At 37.9% G+C, this 26,569-nt stretch overlaps 1 protein-coding gene across 1 annotated transcript in view; it reads right to left on the bottom strand.

Moving 5' to 3' along the window:
• Window positions 1-25,459, bottom strand: part of LOC113415038 (atrial natriuretic peptide receptor 1-like) — a 66,230-nt gene extending 40,771 nt beyond the window's left edge. Inside the window, exons 1-9 of the mRNA XM_087954218.1 lie at window positions 25,247-25,459; window positions 18,082-18,178; window positions 13,629-13,761; window positions 13,570-13,578; window positions 11,936-12,059; window positions 5,936-6,040; window positions 4,158-4,260; window positions 2,795-2,940; window positions 1,092-1,164 (exon numbers count right to left, since the gene is read on the bottom strand). Of these exons, the coding sequence (XP_087810344.1) occupies window positions 1,092-1,164; window positions 2,795-2,940; window positions 4,158-4,260; window positions 5,936-6,040; window positions 11,936-12,059; window positions 13,570-13,578; window positions 13,629-13,761; window positions 18,082-18,178; window positions 25,247-25,459 (1,003 nt within the window). The remainder of the gene's footprint in view (window positions 1-1,091; window positions 1,165-2,794; window positions 2,941-4,157; window positions 4,261-5,935; window positions 6,041-11,935; window positions 12,060-13,569; window positions 13,579-13,628; window positions 13,762-18,081; window positions 18,179-25,246) is intronic.
• Window positions 25,460-26,569: the final 1,110 nt, after the last annotated feature.

Below are 26,569 nucleotides of genomic sequence, written 5' to 3'. Positions count from 1 at the left end.
CACAACTTTGCAGAAAGAGGTGACTCTCCCAAGCCATCAAATGCACAAGAGACTCTGGTAAAGTGGGCACAACAGCTTCTTATAATAAATACTACATTAGTTCAAAAGATGTGATGAACTATTTCCTGTAACAGCATGAAACATGACATTGACTGTTGTGTTGAATATATGAATCTAAGACATTGACTATTCAGAACCGTGACTCCCTCTTCTTTGTGGCAGCCACTGAGATATTGGAAGACTGCTATCATGTCACCCCTAGTCCTTCTTTTCATTACACTAGACATACCCAATTCCAGCAATCGTATTTGTTGCTCTTCTCTGCACTCTTTCTATAGTCTCAACATCCTTTTTACATTGTGGCAACCAAAACTGGATGCAGTATTCCAAGTGTGGTCTTACCAAGGCATTATAAAGTGGCATTAACACTTCACACAATCTTGATTCTATGCCTCTGTTAATGCAGCCTAGAACTGTGTTGGCTTTTTTGGCAGCTGCAGCACACTAGTGGCTCATATTTAAGTGATTGTCCACTAGGACTCCAAGATCCCTCTCACAGTTACTACTACTGGGCCAGGTACCACCAAAACTATACCTGTGCATGTGGTTTTTCTCGTAATAATATCCTAATAACCACAAAGGGGCAGCAGGGTGTAGATAAAGAGTTAAAGATTATTCTATGTTTCCTCTTGTCTATAACTCTCCCTGCATTTTTTCTAAGAAATTACAAATTTCAGGTCAGTTCATTCCATCCGAGTAGCTAGCTAGTGCTAAACACTTCCTATCTCTATAATGTATTTCTGAAAAACATTCTCTTTCTTTTTATAGTTATGAAACCTGCTTCCTTAATTATTGCTCTGGCTGGGTTCTCTGCTCTTAAAAATGTTCACATGGACTTCCAGGAACATTCAAGTTCCCAACATTTTGAAACAATGGTTGAAGGATTTGCAATAGACTGATAAAACATTTTTTTCCCTTCTCTTTAGGATAAATAACAGGGAATTTAGTAAAATGTTTCCTTGGGTAATTACCAAACTGGTCAATTCCCAATTTGTCAATTCCTTGATTCATGAAGCACAAGACTTACATACCTTGCTTGATACAGCTGTAATCTATAATCCAGCTTTCATCCCAAAACATTTTTTGTTTTTGGTACTGAAACCACTAAAGGAAAGAGCAGAACAAATTTATTCCTAGGAATTGCTCCTTTGAGTCCAGTAATATTGCAGCAAGGGAGAGGATATCTCATACATTGTCAAATGTAAGCAGTTTTGAACCATTTAACAAATGGTATTTGTAAAAACACTTCTATACTTGCAGCTCTTTCTAACCAAAGTTCATGCCTGATTATATGATTCCTTGAAGAGTTACAGTTAAGGCAGGAAGCAAAAAAAGAATCCTATTATATAGAATTAGCCATTCTTAATCTGAATCTTATAGCAATTGCATCTATTCCTTATCACATCAGGCAATTTATCTATATACTTATTTATAGACCACCAATTTCTCAAGAGACTTAAGGCAGTTTACCATATGAGAGAAATAAAAGTAAAACCATTAACAATTATCCGACAATAGGCATTGTTGGCTATTTATACAAAAAAAGTACTAAATAATAATTGAGACTTCTTTGAGGGCTAGTTTAGTGTAGTGGTTAAAACACTAGGCTAAAAACTGGGAGATAGTGGATTCTGTCTTCCCCGGGAAAGAGGTTATGGCAAACCACTTCTAAAAAAAAAAAAAGAACCTTACCAAGAAAACCGCAGGGACTTATTTAGGTAGATATGATTATGAATGGAAGTAAAAAAAAAAGACCTCTTCATATTATCCATGGAGACAGTTTTAACACAGGAAAGAACATGACTGCTATAATATATAATGCACTTTTCACAGTGCATTATAGACCAGCATCTGCTACATGCATCAGCCTAAGAATGTACTCAGAAAATTGAGTGGAAAGTAGTTTTCCATCCCATTTCCTTTAAGAAACTAAATATATTACTATATCCTTTTGGAGGACGAGAGGGAGAAGGAGAAAGGAGAGGGAGAGAAGCTGTTTGGCCATCAACATTACCTTACATTTTAAAAAGTCAGAATTTCAGTCGAGTGGAGGAAGAGAGAATAGACAGTACAATATAAAGATATGCAAAATCTATAAGAAAGAGCAGGAGAAAGAGACAATGGTAGAAGAAACTAGGTGGAGTGGTGAAGTGGTGAAACTCCATTTCATTATCTAAAAACACGGGGTACATTTACTCTGGTTGTAATTATAATCCTGACCCAATTTGATAAGGCTGATGATCATTCCAGAGCAAAGAACCTGAGGTGTCTTTTAACATATTCATCATATTGGTTTTAAATGGTTGTATGAATTTAACTTCAATTCCTTTCCATCCCACAGTGTTTCCTTGAAAAGCTGAAAAGACAAAGATCTCAGTCCTATTATTATTATTATTTTGGAACCCCATAACGAAATGCATGTGTAATCATTCGTTATGCTCAGTCTCGGTCTACCCATCCGCAGCGGGAAGACAATTTATAGTGAACAAAATGGCAAAGGAATGTACCCATCTGTCAGGTTCTCTAGGGAGGATCTTTGTAACTTATCGGTTCCAAAAATATATCACTGAGTATAAGGCCATCACAGTTGCATTTTACCCAGGTATATCCACGAGGCCAGCAAAGAAATAGAACAATACATCATAGTTTATAGCATTAAAGAGGGTTAAAAACTAAGAACTAGAGAAGAATGAGGAAAATGGGAAGATGTGATAACATCTAACTTGATACGTACCAAGATTGTCAAAATGGAACCAGTGCAGACTAAGCATATTGGTAGAACAATGGCTATCTTGATTTCAGTTGTCAAGGGACATTCCCCACAATCAGCTGGACATATAGAACAGCTCTCATCATCTTCACAAATGTCATCCCCACAGACTGAGCACAAAGAGAAAGAACGATCAACATCAATGATGGAAGAAAGAGAAACACAATAAGCCTGAATGGTAATTATGTAATTTAAAAGAAAAGTGTTCCAAAAAGCATCCAATGCCATTAAATGTAGGGCAAGATTGGGTCAGCAAATGTTAGTGTGAACTTGGTAACTGGCCAGCTAGGTGTAAGTGAAACTCAAAAGGCAAAAAAATTTCTAATATATATGTTGTCCAGTACGAAAGAAGTTTAAGTGTTTGAAACCTCTTCTTCAATTCTGGCCTTCTAAACATATTAGACTATGTATCGATTTCACCCGGTCTGAAACCCTCTGGTTGTGATGTGGAGATGTAATTGAATAGATCTGGGTGGGAAAGGTTGAGGAAAACTGAATTAGTGCAAAAATCAAATTCCATTTAGTTCTTGTTCTAGTCTTCACTTGCATTTCACAAAAGGAAGACTATTGGGCTTTCTATAGCTTTTTTTTAAAGAAGTAGGATTACATATGTTGGAAAGGAAAGGCCTTAGAAAGGGATTATTCATCGGTCTATATGTTATAATTGTAGTCTCTCGGTGAAGTTTTTCCCTTCAGATAAAAGAGGTATCCATGTCTGTCTGTAAGTCACATAGCAGTGTATACCCAGTGGTGGGATTCAAAATTTTTACTACTGGTTCTGTGGGTGTGGCTTGGTGGGCGTGGCGTGGCTTATTGGGCATGGCTTGGCAGACATGGCGGAGAAAGGATACTGTAAAATCCCCATTCCCTCCCCACCCCACTAACCTGCTTTCCAGCTCCGTTCTCCTGTGCAGGGCAACAAAAGAAGACTCAGCCAATCAGCTGGGACTCAGGAGGCAGAGAATAGATGGGGGCGGGGCCAGTCAGAGGTGGTGTTTGCCAGTTCTCCAAAATACTCAAAATTTCCACTACCAGTTCTGCAGAACTGGTCAAAACCTGTTGAATACCACCTCTGCGTATATCCCTCCCTCCCTCCTTCCTCCCCTCTTACTCTAATGAACATTCAAGACTTCCTGGCAATTTAAGCATGATTGTTTCCATATATAACTGTCCAGTTATATCATGACATCAAAAGGATGAAAGGTGTGTCATGACGCCATGATGCAAACTCCATCCTTTCATAAGAAGCAGAGCTTTATATCAGGACATTTGTTTCACTATTTGCCCGCCTTAGCCCAATTCCACAGATACTTAAATTTGGACATACCTACTGCAGGAAGCACTATTGTTTGGGCCTCTAAAGCCACTTGCATTTTTCCTACTCTGACATGGGCTATGAGAGACGTCACACCCACATGTACCAGGACTACCTACAAACAAAGAAGAAATATAAACAGACAATCAGCCTTTTCCATCAGGAAGGACAATCTAATCAGTGGTGGGATTCAATTTTTTTTACTACCGGTTCTGTGGGCGTGGTTTGATGGGCAGGGCAGGGGAAGGATACTGTGAAAGCTCCAGTCAGAGGTGGTATTTGCTGGACTACTCAAAATTTCCGCTACCGGTTCTCCAGAACTGGTCAGAACCTGCTGAATACCACCTTTGAATCTAATCTAGAGTGCTGTGCTTCCTCTAGATCAGGGTTGGGAAATGATGGCCCTTTTATGACTTGTGGACTTCAACTCCCAGAACTGGACAAGAAGCAATGGGTGGAAACTAATCAAAGAGAGAAGCAGCCTAGAACGAAGGAGACATTTCCTGATAGGTTGAACGGTTAATCAGTGGAACAATTTGCCTCCCAAAGTTGTGAATGCTGTAAAAACTGGATGTTTTAAAGAAGAGATTGGACAACCATTTGTCTGAAATGGTGTAGGGCATGGGTGTTAAACTGCAGCCCATGGGCCAGTTGAGTCACACGCAGGCCATGCCAGAGGTGGTATTCAGCAGGTTCTGACCAGTTCTGGAGAACCGGTAGTGGAAATTTTGACTAATTTCGGAGAACCGCCAAATACCACCTCTGACTGGAGATTTTACAGTATCCTTCCCCTGTGGGCCTACCAAGCCACGCCCACAGAACCGGTAGTTAAAAAATTTGAATCCCACCACTGGGCGACATTCACCCCAGCTCTGTGAATGGAAAAAACCATCAAGAAACATCATGTGATGGCAGTGTGAGGCGACAGGTTTGACACCCATGGCGTAGGGTTTCCTGCCTGAGCAGAGAGTTGGACTAGAAGACCTCCAAGGTCCCTTCCAACTCTGTTATTTTATTATTCTGTTAATTCAGGAATTCTGGGAGTTGAAGTCCACAAGTCATAAAGTCTTCCCCACCTCTGCTCTAGCTGTTTTGGAATCTCACAAGCAGGCCTCATAAAATCTTTTCCCTGTTTCTCCAAGCACCTGTAATTTAGAGTTATATTGCTTTAATATTCACACATTGATTCATAGGAATCTTGTCAGGTATTTTTGTTTTTGTTTTGAAGACATGGATGAACAGATGCCAAATGCAAGTCAGGTCCAAAGAGAAGCAGAGCGTTATCCATGTGAATGAATGAGATGAAGGAAAGAAGCTCATGTTTGTACAAAATGGATGAAAAAGCCTTTTACGAAAGGCCGGAAAATTGAGAGTACAGGTAATCCTCAACTTACAACAGTTCATTTAGTAACTGAAGTTATAACGGCACTGAAAAATGTGACATGACCGTTTCCCACTCCTCTGAGTACTGCAGCATCCCCATGGTCACGTGATCAAAATCCAGGCGCTTGGCAACTGACTCATATTTATGACTGTCGCAGTGTCCTGGGGTCATGTGATCACCTTTTGTGACCTTCTGACAAGCAAAGTCAACGGGGAAGCCAGATTCACTTAGTAACTGTGTTACTAACTTAACAACTGCAATAATTCACTTAAACCACTGTGGCAAAAAAAATTGTAAAATGGAGCAAAACTCACTTAAATGTCTCACTTAGCAACAAAAATTTTGAGCTCAACTGTGGTCATAAGTTGAGGATTATTTCTATAGTGAAGATAAAATCTTTTCTTACCTTAGCAGTCCAGTTTGTCTGTGTCATTTTGCCAGCAGTAGACACGGTATGTGTAAATATTTGACCATCATCTGGGATCCATGGTCCACATATGCCACCATTTGCCTTTTGCCAAATAGATTAGAAATAATCTACCTTAAATGTTTTCTATGGAGAATCCAACGACAGACAACTATTCTATATTGTATAACTCAGCCTTTTGTGAAAGTTTGGCTAACTTCCCAGGAACATAAAATGAGTTACACAATTACGGTAAACCATTTATTCTGCATTTTTCTTTGTATACTAGAATATTACTGGTGTAACTCTTACATTCAACATCATTAATTTCATTAATCTGTACATTTTTAGGTCATTGCAGAAGAAATGGTAAGAAAGAACAGTGGGCATTGGAACTTAGAGGCTAAATTAGTGTAACAAACAGATAGCAAAAAAAAAGTAGAGACATTACATTTAAGACTTCATGAATAAGAATGAATTTAAACTATGAATTATTTTTAGACAAATGAATGACCTCCAATTAATTCAGGGGAAAAAGGGATATATACTGTTTTTGTATCATCTAAAGCCCTCTGGCAAATCATTATCAAAATATCACAAAGGGAGAAAATAAGGAGTGGCAGTGGAACAGAATACAAACTTGAGATGGCTTGCGAAGTTTGTAACATTCATTCTTCTGAAACATTAGACACAAAGCAGTATTCTAATTAAACTGGTTTAATGCAAGTAATTCTGCACTTGAGTGTTCTTTAACTCTTACTGGCATTTCTGCTGTGTAAGACATGTGGGGTGAATCTATATGATAACCTAAGCTGAATCTTTAGAAGACTCGAGATGTCAGGAACATTCATAGGTGTCCCATTTTCCATACACTGAAATAACTAATGTACTTCTAGAAAGTTCCTTCACATTGAGTGATATCTGGCTAATGAAGGAGAAACACAAGGGTACATAAAGCCTCTTTTCCTATGTCAGCCAATATGCTAACAACAGGGAAGTGGTTTCTGTGGTGATCTGCAGTGAAGATATGATCAAAATATAGGCCAATGCTGGAAGGTAGGAGTAATGTGTCCAATGTCACAACCTCCTAGATATATTCTTTCAGTGCACTGAAATTTCCTAACCGTGAGAACAATTAACCAGCAGAACAGCTTTCCTTCAGAAGTTACGGGTGTTCCATCACTGGAGGCTTTTAAGAAGAGACTGGGCAGCCACTTATCTGGAATGGTATCGACTAGAGTTTCCTGTTTGGGTAGGGAGGGTGGACTAGAAGACCTCCAAGGTCCCTTCCAACTCTGTTATTCTGTTCTGTTATGTTCTGTTCTGAATGGAAGTCATTTATTCCACTTTAGCCGAAGTTGTCTGCTGAGCTTCCCAGCTAAGGAAGAAGTTGAATCTACTTGCCTACATGCCAGTGGTGGGATTCAAATTTTTTTACTACTGGTTCTGTGGGCATAACTAGTTGGGCATGGCTAGGTGGCATGGCCAGGTGGTCATGTGACTGGGTGGGCGTGACTATGTGGTCATGTGACTGGGGGAGTTCAAAAGTCTTTTTTTTTAATTTTCTTTCGCAGCACCCCCCCCCTCCCAACGCCCCGTTTTTGGCCTAGTCGGCCTCAGATAAGCCTCCTGGGTGCTGAAAAAAAGTAGCATTTTGTAAGTACAACAGCGAGGGGGGGAATCAGTTGTGCCGCGCAATTTAAATTAGCTAGAAAACAAGAAACCTGACATTTCCTGCTTTCTAGCTAATCTAAATCACGCGGCACAGCTGATCATTGCCCAGCTAATCACCAGAAGTACCAGTTCGGCCAACCTGGTAGCATTTTTTTACTACCAGTTCACCTGAACCGGGCCGAACCAGAAGCATTTCACCTCTGCTACATGCAAATCAATACTTTCCCCACAACAGGCCAATCTAGCTTTTTGTATGATAATTATCCATGTTCTTCCTTATGAAAAATTTATCAGCCATATTAAGAAGAGAAGAAGCTAGAAAAATCAGGATCAAGATCATACCCAAGGAATAAAAAGATAGGCTGAATTCTACAAAATCTGAGGCCCTCTATATATATTGAGGCTCTTTGGCCACAATTCCACAATTCTGCTGTTGAGCCGGTTCATTCCTGACTTAAGTGTAATGATGAAGTATGATGTTAGCTGTGCGGTATTAATGCTGCACTAAGAGGGGTGATTTTTTTCCCCAATTAATAGAATCTCATATGGGGTTGTTGGTTTTGTTTCATTATAATACTATAGCATTTCAGCACCATTTCACTATGCTTATTGACACTTTATTGATTGATTTGTCTTAGGATCGTATCAAAAAAATAAAACAAAAGTGAACTTCGGGATATAAATCCAGGGTATAATTGGTTGGTTCAGGGAGAATTACCACCTTTAGTCTTGGATGGGGTAGTACTACCTCAAACAGACCCTGTGCGTAATCTGGGGGTTCTCCTGGACTCACGACTCTTGTTCGAAGAGCAAGTGGCAGTCGTGGCCAGGAGGGCCTTTGCACAACAGCGGATTGTGCACCAGTTACACCCTTTCCTGGATCAGCGGTCCCTACTCACAGTCACTCATGCCCTGGTCACTTCCCGTCTTGATTATTGCAATGCGCTCTACATGGGGTTGCCCTTGAAGAGCATCTGGAAGCTCCAATTGGTGCAAAATGCAGCGGCCCGCATGGTTTTATGCAGACCCCGGTGTGCACATGTATCACCTCTCCTGCAGGAGCTGCATTGGCGGCCAAGTTACTTCCGGCCTGTTTGCCAATTCTTATGTCCTGGGGAGTGCTGGGAATTAAAGAAACAGCAGCACTGTGAATTCTCACGTGGAGACACATGCAAATATCCTCATTGCTGCTGTTTCTCTAATATGGTTTTGTGAGCTTGGGAGATGAAACTGAGGGATGTGCGGAAATGCCACTTGTATAAAATAATGGGTTAAGTTGTCCTTATTTTGTAAAAGAAGAAAGATCTGCTCTCTTTTAAGAGTCCTCTCAGATATCAGTCTGAACTTCTCTTCCCTTATCACTGCAAACTGACAGTCATACTTATACGCCAATGAATAGAATTGCATTTGATGAGGCACATTACGAAGAGCAGTGTAATTGCTGAAATATCCCTTTGGTTCAGTCACCATCATCAGTAATGCTCTTCTGTATATGATTGCCTAATCAAAGGTTATTTTCCCCACTCATTTTAATGGAGCTGCCTGTTCAGTGTCTTTTTTAGGGGACTGTAGCATAAGGAGATTTTGCTTACAGACTTCCTGCACAGAGAATTCCTTCATGCTTTTCCTTTGATGTTCAGCTCATTTTGACAGCTGCTCTATAGACTTTCTTTAATTTGATAATGCTATCTTGAATCAGTATTTTTCAAAGCTTCTCATTTCCCAGGAAAAATAATTAATGCTCACTCTGTTGTAATCCTTATGCAGGACGAAGGTTTTAAGATATTAATTCTAAAAACATCTAATTTCTCCTTGCTAATTTCAGGAGTTTGCCTGGATATCTGCATATATATGATATATCAAAAATGTGGGTACCCCTTGCAAGCTATGATTTAAAAAGTGCCAAGTATAAATAGCTCCTGCTTAACTAAGCCAAGTTCTTGAAATACAAATGCATTTTATATAACAAAGGCATGGTTTTCTTAGCCTTCATACTTCATTCCATCTGAGCAAGGGAATATAAATATAGAATATCTGATCTTGAATGTAACTTTAATAACCTAATGGCTAAGCTCACAGACGTCTTCCTTTTTTTAAAAAAAGTAAGGTTTCTGATTTTTATTATGTGATAATAAGACTTGTGAGCTCATCTTTTGGAATCAACTCACAAGTCTTATTACCGCATAATAAAATCAGAAACCTTTTTTTAAAAAGGAAGAAACAGGGGAGAAACCCTGCATTTTTAAAAGCATTTCAAAATTGGAACTGAACAATGGATGCCAGCACTACCATAACAGCATTGTTATTTCCAAAATAGGTATATGTCATAAATTAATAGAATACAGTTTCCTAGGCCAACTGTTAATATCTCTGATTGAGAAGGGATTTGGAATACTGCAGCACCAAAGCAAAATTTAGTGGAGGAAAAGTGCTATTTAGAAGTGCTACTAGTCAAGAGTTGATTTACTATTTCTCTACTTATGGATTGGCTCAGTCATAGATAATAACAGGCTCTATCTCCAAAGCTCTCATTCCCTGTTATTATGTCTTCCAACAAGGTTTAAACCTCCAAAAAAGCCCCACATTGGGTAAGGTCAACATAAAAGTAATTTCCCCTCCATTGGAAAGAAATTTTAAGAATAATAGCCCATAGGTGACAGTAATACAATGGTTCCCTTCTTTGAATAACAATATCTTTAGCAAAGAGAAGGGCAAAAACATCTATAAATATATACAGACCGTTTAAAACAGAAAGCATGGAAGTAATAATAATACAAATGGAGGGAACCGCTGATAAAAAGAAACAATATGCAAAGGAAAGCTAGAAGCTGAGATCAAAGTCAGATTCCATTTAGGTGTAAATAGAAGTGACAACTTATAGTATATGTTGTTTGCCCCAGGAATGTAAAAGTGAACCAATAATGTAATTGATAAGGGAAGACTTAAATCTCAGTGACTGGGTTAAAATTTTACAGTAAGTTATAACATGAGCTTTTTTTCCCACTTTTGGCTCAGTGTTATGTGTAAACACAGTCAGTTGGGTTGTAAATCATGGCTTACATTTCAATATAACAGTGAATTCAGCCATAAACTGGTCACCAAGGCAAGACGTAAAATCTGGTTCAACTGGATACTGCTTTCTGAAATAAAACTATATGGTTGCCAATTGACTCTGATGAATACTGAAAGCCTTTTATTCTACTACTGTCCCTGGGAACCTACTGCATGCACCAGTACTTAGTCACAATCATGCCAAATTACAAAATGTAATAAGCTTTGCCCTTTTGTACTTGTTATATATCTGTGCAAGCATAGAAAAGACAGAGTTGTATGTCCCAATGTCACTTGCCTTCCCTTAACCCTAGCAAGATGCTTATGGAATCTGTCTTTTCAGAGGAAATTCCCTTAAAATACAATATAATCTACTTTGAGCTTCTAGATTAATATAGCAATAGCACTTACACTTATATGTCACTTCATAATGCTTAATAGCACTCTCTTAATGGTTTACAGAGTCAACGTATTGCCCCCCAAAATCTGGGTTCTCATTTTTCTGAGCTCAGAAGGATGGAAGGCTGAGTCAACCTTGAGTCGGTCAGGATCGAACTCCTGGCAGTGGGCAGAGTTTGCTTGCAATACTGCATTCTAACCACTGTGTCATCAGAGCTATATACTTTCTAACATGCACATAATACAAGTGATTTTCCCCCCCTAACTATATTTTAACAATTTTCTTATTCTCACATTTTAAATCAAAATTCTGAATTGAGGAACGGATGTTTTTTTGCCTTGACTGTAACTATTCAAAAATGGCACTTCTACAGTATCTTCTAATTTATTTCTGTTTAATTTAATTTAACACTTCCCAGCAGAAGTCTTCTTTTATTTTTGACACATTTTATGAACAGGAAGATGGCTCAATAAGCAAAAGGGAGGCCTGCAAAGAATGATTATTCAATAGCACTTGCCCATTACATTTGGCCAGGGCACTTGGTTCTACTATTAGATATAGTGAGATGATTCCTTCATGTGGCAGGCACTGAAGGCTATATAACTTGCAGGCGTTAAGGTCATGGGTTTACCTATACAAAGGGTAATCTTGTCTTGTTCAACAGTGTTGTTTAAAATTCAATTTGGCAGTGTTAATGGGCCCAATGAATATGGAGTGAGGAAGGACCATGTTGGTGGAAAAATATCTCCTTGGTTAATCCTGTTTCTTGCTTTTATTATCCTCTCCAAACAGCTACTGCTTTTGAGATCAGGAAAAAAAGTTTATCCCACTATGCAACACAAACATATTAAATAAATTTGTCATGAAATACTAACCATGAAAGCCAATGGACAGGAATGAATGTTCGCATGATGGACACAACAGTTTTCTCCGTTTGCGTCTTTCCAGTTGGGAGGACATTCCTGTTCCTCACAAAACTTCTTAGCAGCTTTTGCATCACTTCAAAATAACATTATTACATGGGCAGAGATTATTTTGAAATGTATCGTGCCATTCCATTAACTTGTTTTAAGCAGCAAACACACAACCTCATATTAGTACAGCAAAGAATGAATATAGAGACGAATTGTTTGAAAATATTTGTGTGCTCCTTGAAGTTGGACTCTTTTTACAGATTTTATGTACATACATATATGAAAAAAACTGCAATAAAAAAACTCCCACGAACATTCAAACATAATCCTGTATTTAAATGTGTATTTACATTTTTTCAAATTTTTACAATTCGCATTACATTTTATTTTCCCTAAAATTATTTTCATAAAAAATGTGCACAACTCAGTATGTTTATTTCTTAAATAATCCATTTCTGTACTGCAATTTTTTTGGTACTGGGATATTTTTTCAATGTTTGAGAAGTTCAAGTAGTTCTCGTTAAACATCCACTCATCCAGTGCTTGAAATTACAAAATTACAACCAGCTTCTTCAACCTGCCTCAGAGATTTTGCTTGCAATGGATCTATTACTTGGAAGTTGGAACCCTGACAGGATGCACGATTCAGATGCTTGGCAACCAGCTCAAAATTACAATGTTGCAGCATTCTGCAGTCATGTGATCACCATTTCTAACCTTCTCTGCCATCTTCTGAAAAGCAAAGTCAATGGAAAAGCCAGCAGGAGTTTGCAAATAGTGATCATGTGACCAGGGGACACTGCAGATTTATGGGAGTTGCCTAACAATTGCAACTAGGATGGCTGGAACTGCCATCATAAGTTAGTGTGGTCATGTGATGTTGTGCCTTATGCCTGCATCACTTTGCGATGGAGTTTCTGGTCCCAATTATCATCAGTAAGCAAGAACTACCTGTAGATGAGAGACTGTTGCTAAATAAATGCTTTGTGATACTTAAATTTGTCAGGAGGTTTCACCTCAGAACTATCTCTATGATCACATACTGATTTCCTGAAGCATCACTTCCATTCTCAGTTCTTTATTCTAGTCAGCCTATACACAGTCATGCTACACACTCTTTAAAAATTATTCACATCACGGGCAACACAACGTCTGCTCACTATTCATTAATAGAATCCAATTTTATTCTGGCTTCTTTGTGGGGATAAAAAGAAAGATGACACTATCTGTGGCATCAGAAAAAAAAAATCAGACTACTTTAAGGTGTAGGAGCTTTTGCTTACAGGAGCTTTGAAGAATTTCTAAATAATTTTTAAAATATGTAGAACCCTAATATAGAGACAAATGCTGACCAAAGCCAAACATTACTCCTTTTTGTCAGAAAATAAAAGTTTATATGTCAGAAGACTAAATTTACAGTTGTATGGAGGAAATCTGTCCATAAATGAGAAAATAATTGGTATTGGTTTGTTCATAATAATGAGGATTGCTTCAATTTTAAACAAATATTTGGAAAATGCTGCCCAACAAACACACATCATTATTATATTTTCTCAACTATTCATTAAAACGGTAACACACACACCTTCCACTACCTTATATATCTCCTGAAGCAGAAACATAGATTACTTCAACTTTATCTATAAATGCTAACCTGTGGGAGAAGATCCCGTTTTCCACAGCATAATGGTAGAAGTAATCAGAAGCTGAGACAGAGTAGATGACATCAAAGGATTCTCCACTTATTATTTTTTCTGGAGGCCTATGGACCCAAGACATCTCTAGACCTAGAAATAAAGGTTCGTCTAGGCATAGTTCAAAACTCAATTAACATTTCAGTGTCTTTAATCCTGAGACTAAAGTAACTAATCCAAACAATAATATTACCCATGAGTGATAATGCCTTATCCAGATTCTTTTGGGTAGCATAAGAACACCAGGTTAACATATTTGGGATGGTTTTCATTTCTGCTTTTGGTTTCTTGCTTTAAGATGATGCAAACTGATGGGGGCAAAATCTGTACAGACTAATAGGTCCTGCTTTTGATATAACTTAGATATTATTTTGTGAGTGGCAGTTGTCTTTGTGGTTTCCATTGTGATTTTTATTGCACGGTTTTGTTAACATTATAATGGACATTAGCTGCAAAAATAAAACTGGGTACACATGTTTTATAAGTAGGATTTTATATGATCTGCAAAAGCTGATCTATCAGAAGCATAATAATAATAATAATAATAATAATAATAATAATAATAATAACAGTATTAGTATTAGTGTTGTTATTAGTATTAGTATTAATATTAGTATTAGTGTTATTCTTGTTATTAGTATTAGTATTAGTATTATTATTATTAGTATCAATAATAATAATAATAATAACAGTATTAGTATTAGTGTTGTTGTTATTAGTATTAGTATTAATATTAGTATTAGTGTTATTCTTGTTATTAGTATTAGTATTATTATTATTAGTAGTATTATCAATAATAATAATAATAATAATAATAATAATAATAATAATAATAATAATTTCAAATGAATACCCATGCAACATTCAAGAAAGTTAAATGTGGGTTTTTGCCACAGCCTTGTCATTATAAAAGAATATACCAACTCAATAAAGATGCTAATTTGTAGAAGACCACAGGGAATATAATTGATTTTTTTAAAAATTCCCTCAAGTCAGCTTTGCCTTCTGGGGACTGCTTGGCTAGATCCTGCAGATCTCAGAAGACATTTGCTGTTGCCTATTTCCTAGGCCTGAGAGAGAGTAACTGGCCCAAGGCTACCCAGATGGCTTCGTGCCTAAGGTAGGATTAGAACTCATGGAATCCCAGTTTCTAGTCTGATACCACTACGCCAAACTGTCTCTCTAATTAATAATAATCCCAGGGAAGGACTTGATAGGTGGATAAAAATGCCAAATCTAGTTGAACAACTGGCTGATTGTGCGATGAACCGTGATAATAATAGTAATCTAATCTATTATGATACTTTTAACACCATCAAATAAAAACATCTGCCTATTCCAGATCCTTGGGAAGGACTTGATAGGTGGATAAAATGCCAAATTCAGTCTAAATATCTGGTTATTTGTGTGATGATCCATAATAATAATAGATGGCATGGCTGAATGATAACAATTTAAATTGTCTGAAAGTCATTTTGCAAAAGGTCTACAGTTTAAACAGGTTTTGCAACATTTAACTACCTGTCTTGCTAGACCTCCGTGTATCTAAAAGCTCCATATTCTTCCATAGTCCTCATGAAAAACATTGTTCATGGCTCTCAAATAGCATCTTGGCTCTGATGTGGATATTTTGCCAAAGAAAGGAACACAAAGCTGAGGAGAAATTGCTAAAATTCATTCAACCACGCCTGATTTCCAAGAAAGAGGGACCCTGAACAATAGCAAGGCAGAGGTCCTTCTATATTGAGGGGGTTGAGAAGTAGGAAATACAGGAGATCTGATTCGCGGGAAAGTTTTTGAGAAAGTGAGATAAGCGGTAAACAGGGGGAAAGTGTTTTCCTATTGTAAAACAACTGTCACAACTTTGCGACAAGTGGAACTTTGAGACAACTTGGTGCTCATGCCTGATTATGAAGGGCTCCATGATCTACATGTGCAAGTAGGAGAAGCAGGAAATGGCAAAGAATGGCAGAGGGGAGAAAAGGGGAAGAGTTTGTTGCTTTAGTTCAGGGGTGTCAAACTCAAGGCCTGGGGGCTGGTTTCAGCCCACAGGGTGCTTAGATCTGGCCCACGGGGCCACCTGGAAACAGCGAAGGACTGGCCAATGGTGGCTCTCCCAGCAAAAATGGAGTTTGGGAGGGTCATGTGTGGCCCTCTCGAGCTCCGTTTTCACTGGCAGAGTGTTGTGGGAGGCCGTCGCAGCCAAAAACCGAGCTCACCAAGCTGAACTCTATTTTTGCTGGCACAGGGTTACAGGGCAGCCGTTGCAGCAAAAAACGGAGCTCGGGAGCCCATTTTTTCTAGCAGAGTGCTCAGACCACCACCTGCGCCCTCGACGTGAGTGACGTTGAGCTGGCCATGCCCCCCCCTGGCCACACCCCGTGCCCCCCCGATGTAGCCCTCAATGAAATCAAATTTGATACCCTTGCATTTAATTCATTATTTTTCCATTATAATTCTAAGAGCAAGAAAATTGAAGACAGAGGAGCTCTGTGGCTGCATAAGACTAAGCTTAAGGCCAAAGGCGTACAAAAGGCAGTTTTACTTGGAACAGCTTACTGTACATCCAATATAGTACATCATATCTAAGGCAGAACTAGAACTCATAATCTGGCTTGATACCTTAACCACTGCACCAAACTATTTCTCTAGTTAATAATAATTAGAGAATGGTGCCTTGAACACCATTAAATAATATCTGCTTTCTGAGATCCTTGAGAAGAACTCAATTAGGTTGATAAAAATGTTCTAAACATCTGGCTGACTGTGTGACCAACCATAATAATCATACAGATTATCAATTTGCTAATCCCAGATTCTCCACTGTTCCTTTCTGCCTGGAAACCTTTAGTGATCCTAGGCAGAATAAGAAGGAATAGTTACTTACTGTAGAACCAGAATTAAAATAATAGCACTGAAGTTATAACTATTTCTTATCTAGTACATATCTAGTACAATCCTGGCATGAATACTAGAAGTAGTATTAATGAATTTAAGAGTTTAGATATTTTGGACATATCACGGAAAAGAAGAATTATTGGAGAAGATCCTAATGTTTTGACAGGCTGAAGACAGGCTGAAAGAAGACAGGTTACCTACTGATACATGTTTACACTTCCAAGAATTCAAAGAGGACCTCACTGTCAGACGGTTTTGTGAAATAATGTCCATTGGTTCAGAAAGAGTTGGGAGTGACTGAATGACAATCTCTTTCTTCTGTGGGCAAGACCTCACTATGATCTTTATGCACTTTTCCCTAAATTAGTATCTTCCTCTATTGAAAGTGATGCATTAAATAATTCTTATCAATTGCCATGGTTACATGTTCCTGAATTTCCTTGAATTTCCTCAAGAAAAAGAACGATTGCTCATGGTTTGCACTTTTGATATTGTGAAATTGGGATGTGTAGATGGATGGATGGGTGGTGGATGGATAGGCAAAGCCAAGCAAAGGATTTGAAAGGAGTATTTTACAAAATGTATTAGCAGAAACTAAGCACCCCTCCTCCTCCAGGCTTACATGCAGTCATATTTTGCAAAAGCTTGGAACAGCACTTCACAGACTTTCCCTGACTATCTGTGCATATACACGGATGCTTTAACCCTCTCTAATGGAAGCAGTCTCCATATTTGTATTGTTCTAAAAGTTGCCTCACATTCTCCAACAGCAATAGCATTTAGACTTATATACCACTTTACAGTGCTTTATAGCCCTCTCTAAGCCATTTACAGAGACAGCATATTGCCTCATTTTACTGAAGGATGGAAAGCTGAGTCAACCTTTAGCCTGGTGAGATATGGACTGCCAAAAATGATCTCAGGTACTTGAGAGGAGTGGTAAATTTATTTTTTCCCTTCAAAAAACCGGTAACATTTCAATGTCAGATGTGTCCTTGGAAATATCAAAGAACCTTCACAAGCAATATCTCAAAGCCAAAATGGCTCCCAGATGCATCCTCATATAGTCACTGAGAAAGGAGTGTAGGTTAGTAACAGACAATCATGGATGTAAGACCTCTATAGGAAAGGTGGACACAGTGTAAAGTTGCTCTGATTTTGACTAATAATTGCAAGGCAACAGGTATTTCTCTAATGTAGTATTTCTTGGAATGAATGTATCTGCTACTAGTATGGGGGCTCCTATTTCTTTTTAAGAGTACACAGAACAAGTTTCAGATAGATCCCATTGTTTCTTCAGTTTTTCATAATATGTCCAAGTGTTGAGAAAGTATGTAATTCCTCTCGTGTGATGTTATTTACTGCCCTAAATATATTTTACCTAGAATTAGTTTTTCTTGCTGATGCCTGCAATCTGCAGCCAGATAAAAGGTAGAGTTGAGCTGCTTCTCTAATTGTATTTGCAGTCTTTTTTGTTTGCTTGCTTGCTTCATCCTATAAAAACAAGAACATTACCTCCACAGTCCAGCATGTTATACTCATCCGGTTTTTCCAAGGGCCAGCAGTCATAATCTGTGTTGTCCAAATCATGCCACCCTTCTGCTAAAAGAGCCTGTCACAAGAAACATCAAAAGATTCTTAGATATACAGTAGTTTGATTTCATTCTTCAGTAAAACATTTTCTTTCAGAGGAGCAAGAATTACTATTTTATTTATTTATTTTATCTGATTTTAAGCCTGCTTGACTCCTTGATATCTCTGGGTGACTTACAGACAAAAGAAAAATACAATATATATAAAAAGTGTTCTCGCCAATCAGATGAACAAATGCCCAAAGTAAACCAAGCAAAATTGAACTGGAAAAACTTCTACAAACACCCAACCAAAGGCTTGGGAAAAGAAACTAGGTTTTTAATAGTTTCCAAAAATTCATGCTCTCATATTTATCAATTTAGAAAGTAATGTAGATTCCAGACTAAGAAAAAGGCTCAGTAAGCAAAAATTGGTTAAAAAGAAAAATTTTATCTGCTGATTCAGCTCAGCGCAAACCACGCTTTTCCCTACTATTTATATATTAGTATTCATAAACTAGCATTCGGTTAATGAAGGGACTGTAAGACAAGTAAGACACTTCAAATATGGGAAGACTACAGAATTTCATTTGTGTATTTATTTATTTATTTGTTTCTGTTGTGTAAGTATGTATGTATGTATGTATGTACCACCCGAGAGCCTCTGGCCAGTTCACAAAGTTAAAACAATAAAACAAACTTAACAAATGCATAAAATTCAGATGGTGAATGCTGAGTCACCATGCTCCTTTTAAAATATATAGGTAGTCCTCAATTTACTACCACAATGGAGTCCAAAATTTCTGCTGCTAAGCGAGACAGTTGTTAAGTGAATTTTGCCCCATTTTACGATCTTTCTTGCCACAGTTGTTAAGTGAATCATAGTAGTTGGTAAATTGGTAACACAGCTGTTAAGTGAATCTGATTTCCCAATTGACTTCCTTCCTTCCTTCCTTCCTTCCTAAGTTTTAAGTTTTTCATGAAACATAATCTCAAATATTACATCCAAGGCAAGTTATTTACATGAAAACAAATCCTTTTAGTTGGATTGCTGTTCTTCAACTAATCTTTTGTTCATTCCTGTCATTCAACAACAATATGCCTATAATGTCATTACAAATATCTGGAAATACCATGGTTCATTGTAGACATGAGGGTTTTATCACCACCATTTTACATCGGTGTCAAGTAAAAGACATCTAATAGCAGGTTAAGAGCAGTTAAAATTCTATAATTTGGTCTGTTCCTGGTGCAGAAACATCGTATACAAGAGAAGAGCTTTCAGATTAGTTCTTTGTTTTCATGGGACGAAAGAAAAAGACGTTAAAATGCATGAAAAAATAAGAATGGTGGTATTTACATTATAACAACTATATCAAAGACTCAACAGATATATGAATTATGATTACTATATATTGTTAACAGTTGCTTTTGATTCTACTATCACCATGCCTATAGACCATGTTGTACTCCATAATCTTTACTAGTTTGCTAAATGTTAAGTACATTCCTTGGTTATTGTTTCATTTTTGAGTGTATGTCAGCTAACACTATTTTCACTGTCTCCATCCCTGCCGTATTATCGTTTTTGAAATGTTCCAAAAGTCTCAAGCATTTTTAGATCTTGTTTAGTCACAAGGAGGAAATTAGCTTGTGTTCCAGTTTGTGGGAGTGTGGGAGTAAATCCAATTCTTGTTTACTACCATTACGATCACTGTTGTTTAGCTTCTATAAACGCTTCTTTGATAACAATTTAGTTTATGGTGTAGATAACATTTGTAATTTTCTCTCTGTATAAATAAGTGTTACCTCAACTGATTCAATGATGTGATTAAATGATGTATTACTATAAAACATTCCTGCCAAATTGTTATTGTCAGGATTATTACTATTAAGAATGAGCTTTTATTACAGAAGTCAATAACATGAAGGAAGATTGCCTACCAGTAAACTAAAGAAGATCTGCAGCTCAGGGTGGAGTGTCCTGGTAGCTCCCATATTCCTCAACATGCAGAGAAGCAGATGCTTGTTGCTGAAGGAGCCCAACTTCCTCTCAGATCTTAGGCTACAGCTCAATATCTCCCTCCCCTTATTATACCCCTTCCATACAACACAATAGTTATGGAAAGTATCCCAAGCACAGGTCTTAGGTGCCAGGGAACAAAGCCGTGCCTCACGATCGCCCCCTGGTGGCTATAAAATTCTCACTTTACACTCAGGAGTTCAAACTCCTTTAATTGTGAGCTGGTAAATTCAAACACAGCTCTTCTTGCTCCCAGTCCTCCCATTTTGGGGTTGGTTTTTGTGATGTGAGCACTTGTATAAATAAACAATTAATAAAATTGCTATCATATGTTTTTTTCTGAGGTTGGATATAAGTGGGAAAATGAAATGACCGCTACATGTTACCAAGATTTCTTATATCAAATACCTTTTAAAGTTATTCACCAAATAACTTTTGAAGACTGCTATTTATTAGACAAAAGGGGTATACCCACATAAATCCCAAGACGTAATGATGGCTATAAAACATCAGGTTTATGCAATGCAGTTTCACAAAATGCCATTAGACTAATTTAGAATTTCTTTTAAAATACAAATAATCCAGGCATAATAACAGCTTTAGATATCTTCTCTTTCATAGCAAGACTTTTCTTCAATATTACATCAACCTAATCTGGAATGGAAAAAAAATACCAACTATTTTTACAGTTTGTAAATAAATGTGGAATTTAATTGTGAAATATGGAATTCCCACTTCATATGTTTTAGGTCTGCATTCTCGCTATATTTCAGAAATTTATCAAGATATGGCACAAATGATTCCACCTCACAAATGGATATACGCCATAGTTTAGGAGAAATTGAGATTCAATTTCTGTTATTAAATGTTCATCAGGAATTAATGTTCAACTTAATCATAAGGATTCATCTGAGAAAATGATAAGAGAGAAATGGACATTGCAGTTCACCAAGGTACAACCAGATCTATTTTCCTACCTTGGAAAAAGTTGGGAAATTGCCTTCCTTTAGCTCAGGAGTGTCAAACTCAATTTCATTGAGGGCAGCATCAGGATTGTGTTTGACCTTGGGGGGCTGGGTGGGTGTGGCCAGCTCAACATCACTCATGTTGGGAGGGCCACGGGGTCCGTTTTCGCTGGCAGAGGCACCACGGGCCAGTCCCGGTTTCCAGGGTGGCCCCAAGCGCCAGATCTAAGTACCTCATGAACCGGATCCAACCCATGGGCCTTGAGTTTGACACCCCTGTTCTAGCTCTATCATTTGAACTATCAAAAGTGAAACAAACCAGAATATTTCTTCTTTTACTATGCAGCAAATGTATTTTTTTTATTTCTCCATCATCCTATTTTTAACTCAATAGAAATCTTACAATCACCTGATAAAACTCAAGTTATAACAAATTCATGGCAAAAGACAATTTGACACAATTGAAAGAGATGCTTACCAAAATTGAGTTGCCACTATTTTTTGACAGTTACATAGTGCTTCTAGGATCTATTGATTTTAGCAATTGCCATTTAAGCATAATATGCTATGCTATGCTATGGATATGCTATTTATTAAGATAAAGGAACCAGAAATTGGACTACAGAATAATTCTGAACCTGGAGGATGTTTGAAAAATGAGAGTTCTTTTACTCCCATCTAGTGGTTTTAGCTCCCAATAACAGGCTATAGCTATCTATTTTATGCATGGTATTAAAATGATAGCCGTCTTTTGTAATATAATATATATGGTAATATAGAAGAAGTAGGCCCTACTGATGAACAGTTGCCAAAAACAGGAGAAACATTTGGTAATAACCATCCTTATTTCACTGGAATCTCCATCTTCAAAGTTGTGACTGGAGAAAGACATCCTTTATATCCCTATTTAAAAACAATGAAACTTAAGTCAACCTATAGATATGTCTTCTGATTTAAGTGGGATCTAAATTGGTATAGTGGCTAAGCATCAGGCTAGAAACTGGGAGATCATGAGTTCTAATCCTGCCTTAGGCACAAAACCAGCTTGGTGACCTTGGCCCAGTCCCTGTCTCTCGACTCTAAGAAGCAGGCAAGGGCAAACCACTTCCGGAAACTTGCCAAGAAAACTGCAGGGACTTGTTTAGGCAACTGTCAAGGAGTCAAAATTGACTTGAAGGTTGAAGGTGCATGTGTGCACGCACGCAACCCCCCCCCCTCCAAAAAGAGCATAAGGAAGATGTTTTGGAATAGACCTCGTGTTCCAGCAATTTGCTAGTTTACATATTGAGGAGATATATAACAATTGTGTAAATCTGGCCCGGTTCTTTCCAGGATTAGAATCAGGCAAGTGAGAAATAATCTTATACTCGAATGTCCCAAAGGTGCTTTTTCAGGAGGCAGCTGGACTTTCTTGTCTTTTGAAGAAGATGTTTCTTCTTCAGCTCTGACGTGACAGTGGGGATTGGAAGACCTGAAGAAGCTTCTTAGATGAGAAGCGAAACGTCTTCAAAAGAAAAAAAAAACAAGGAAGTCCAGTTGCCTCCTGAAAAAGCACTTTGGGGACAACCATGACATGGAGGACTGAGAATCTCTACAGACTTATACTCAAATCTTATCTGAGTTTTGTAGGAAAGCTAACCCATTGTGAAATCTCTTTGTTAGCATGTGTTACGTCAATGTTATCCTGAATGATCGATGACAAGAAAGAAGAGCATTTAATCTGTCCTTGTTTATTGACATTCTAGCTTTTACAGCATGATACATAGTTGCTCAATATTACTGGCAGAGAAGCATTTTCATGGCTAAATCATGGCTGAATTGTGTTAGAGGCCAGGCAGTAAGAACAGGAGAACGAGAGCCAAATCTATACGTGCTACTTTGGGAAGGTAAGGCATATGGCAGTCATGCTGTTTTAATATGATCCTTAGTATGATCTTCAAAACAAAATTTAAAAAAAAACATAATGACCATAGCTTACATATTTATTTGATTTCGTGGAACCCTTGAAAGGTGTCTTGGGGACCACTAAGAGTTAGTTCCCAGACCATACTTTGCAAAACATTGCTCTAGCCCAGTTGTGAGAAGTACATAAAAATGAATCCACAGACTTTTGATAATCTGATCCATAGGATGCTTTATTAGGGAAAATACTGTAGTATGGACCCCTTGACTCCAAAACCATGTTTAGAAGCAAAGGAGACCCTCCCATTTAGTGAATACAGCTTATATAGGTTTATCAAATCACATGGTTACATAACACTTCCTGTTTCCCATATACGGACGTTATACAACGTTTTCATAAGGAAGCTCCAATCTTCCATGGGCAACTCCCAACATTCTCATTATAGTCAGATTTCCTGTTATTCAAATACCAGAAGATTATAAGAAAACCATTAATATCTCTTAATGTGATTTATAATGTCAGAGTGCCCCAGCACATACCTCTAACTTATGCCAAGTACATAGTTTTTTGCAATCTTGTGTTTTTTCTAGCAGAAAACACATTTCATAAATGTTCTGAGCTTTAAAAGTTCAGACTGCGAACACAAAATGGCTTCAGTTCGGCTCTTTATATTCTCAGGTGTAATAACCAAATTTTCACCTATAATATGATGGCTAACCTTTTCCACGTTGCATGCTAAAAGTGTGCGCGCATGCGTGCGCTTGCTCGCATGCCTGCACCCATGATGCAATGTGCATTCGACTCTCCCCAACCCCTGCACATGCACGCATGACCCCTGTGCACCATGCATGCATGTGCAACCTCCCTGCATGGTGCATGCCTCTATACACGCACACACATCTCCCATGCGCGCATCTTCCCCCGTGCATGCTTGGCAGATACCCGACAATCAGCTGGCTGGTGGAGGATGTGCACACATGCACGGTAGGGCTCTTCCAAGAAATCTCTCGCATGCCAGCAGAAGTGGCTCTGCGTGCTACTTCCGGCATGCGTGCCATAGGTTCGCCATCATGGCTCTAGCCTATAATTTGCTAAGAAGTATTAATTGGTTCATTGAAAATATCTGCTTCATCCCCAATTACTTTTTGCTGAAATGAGCCAGTAAATACTTAATACTTTAATGTAACTATCACAATATTTGAATATAATTGTTGTACACTGTGTGCACACTTATTATGCATTTTGGAGGATTAATTTTATTATTGAACAATTACCGTGCTCTCGATCAATCCAAAATGTTAATAAACCTCAAACCTGAATATTTTAGAAAATAAAAGGGAGGTTATGGCTTTCTTGGGAGAATATCTATGTGTGCACAATTATTGGGCAACTATTAGTGTGCAGAATTTTTACGCAACTAAATGAAAAATTTCTCATCTCACTCATTTATTTTCATCTGTTAAAGTGAGAATAATAAACAAATAACTCAAAAATTTAGAAATAAACATTTCTGACAGTTCAAAAACAACAACAAACCAGTGACCAATATAGCCACCGTTCCTTTCAATAACAGTCATAAACCTTCCATTCATGGAGTCTGTCAGTTTCTTGATCTGTTGATGATCAACTTCTTGTGCAGCAGCAGCCACAGTCTCCCAGACACTGATCAGAGAATGGTGATGTTTTCCCTCACCATAAATCTCCCGTTTAAGAAGAGCCCACAAGTTCTCAATAGGGTGAGGGTCCGGTGAGGAAGGGGATATGTCATTATTTTTTCATCTTTAAGGCCTTTACTGGCTAGCCACACAGTGGACTACTTCATTGCATGCAATGGAGCATTGTCCTGCATAAAAATCATGGTCTTCTTGAAAGATGCACACTTTTTCCTGTACACTGCTTGAAGAAAGTGTCTTCTAAAAACTGCCAGTAGGTTTGGGAGTTGATTTCAAGTCTATGTTCAACCAGAAAAAGTCCAACTAGCTCATTTTTCATAATCGCAGCCCACACTAGTACCCCACCTCCTCCTTTCTAGCATCTGAGGCGAAGTGGAGCTCTGTGCCTGTTACTGATCCAGTCACAGGCCCATCTATCTGGTCCGGCAAGAGTCATTTTCATCTCATCAGTCCATAAAACCTTTGAAAAATCTGTCTTCAGATATTTCTTGCCATTTCAATTCTTCTGTCTTGTTCAGTTGTGGTCTGATTTCAGCCTTCCTTACCTTGGCCATGTCTCTGAGCACTGAACACCTTGTACTTCTGGGCACTCCAGGTAGGTTGCAGTTCTGAAATATGACAGCACTGGAAGATAATAAGTTTCTGGTAGCTTCATGTTTGATTCTTCTCAAATCTTTGGCAGTTAAGGTGCGTCTTTTTTTCTCAACACATTTCTTGTGACCCTGTTGACTATTTGCAACAAAACGTTTGATGGTCATGCCCCAATATCTTAGCAATTTCAAGAGTGCTGAGTGCTGCATCCCTCTGAAAGACTTTTTACAATTTTTGACTTTTCAGAGTCAGTTAAACCCCCCTTTTAGCCCATTTTGCCTGAGGAAAAAAAAGTTGCCTAATAATTATGCACACCTTGATAGAGGGTGTTGATCTCCTTAGGCCATGCCCTCCCTCATTATACAAATACACATCATCTGATCTGCTTATACCCACTAATCATTTAAGTTTATACAACTTGAAGGTAGAAAATATGCATACCAAGGATGATATGGTCAAAATACTCACTTGCCTAATAATTGTGCACATGGTGTAGTCTGTATTTTTACAGATTTTTTTTCTTTCCAGTCTCATTATGTACAATGTAAACATGCACGCCTTTATGTACCTACAGCAAAGCATAATGTTTCATACATCCATTAAAAGGGTTTACTGTCTCAAAATCAAGTGGTACAATAAAGGATCCAGGATCTTTGCCACAAGATATCTCAAGGTTTTGTTGCTCCTATAAATTTCTGGATCTCCCAGTAACTGGTAACTCAGAACAAAACATGCTGCTTGAGGGGTTCTTATCTTGTACCCACTGTTAGTCATCTAAAATTAATATAGTTCAAGTCTGGTTTACACAATAAACCCATAAATATTCAAAAATTACAGGCTTGCTGAATTATAACACATGAGAAAAGAAGTTGATTATTGTTTGAATCCTTTCCTTTATAAAACAATTATATGCACAGAAAAGGTGCTTATAGAAAGTTTTCTATAATGTTACACTGTCATGAAGGTCTCCTATATTCAGAGAATGTTATTTATAGTGAAATGGTTGCATACATGTGTCATGATGCTTGCTTTCATCATTTTAATGAAAATGAAGTCTTGAAGACAGCTCAGTATATAAAAGCCATTTTTCCAATTGTTGGAATTAGCCAGTTTTTCAATTAGTATTATTTTTAAGTTTCAAAAGTAGAATAATAAGCATTATGGATTGAATTTTAATTAATGTTACTTTAAGTCAAACACAAATTAGTTTTGGGTCTCGCCCTCCCTCCTTTGTCTTGTCTAGCCTACTTTTGAGAATGTGAAGTGATGTGATGAGT

This window comes from Notechis scutatus, chromosome 2 (assembly GCF_049901735.1).
Source record: "Notechis scutatus isolate UNSWTSFEM ecotype Mainland chromosome 2, rNotScu1.2, whole genome shotgun sequence".
Classification (NCBI taxonomy): Eukaryota; Metazoa; Chordata; class Lepidosauria; order Squamata; family Elapidae; genus Notechis; species Notechis scutatus.
This window is presented reverse-complemented; position numbering and strand designations above follow the sequence as displayed.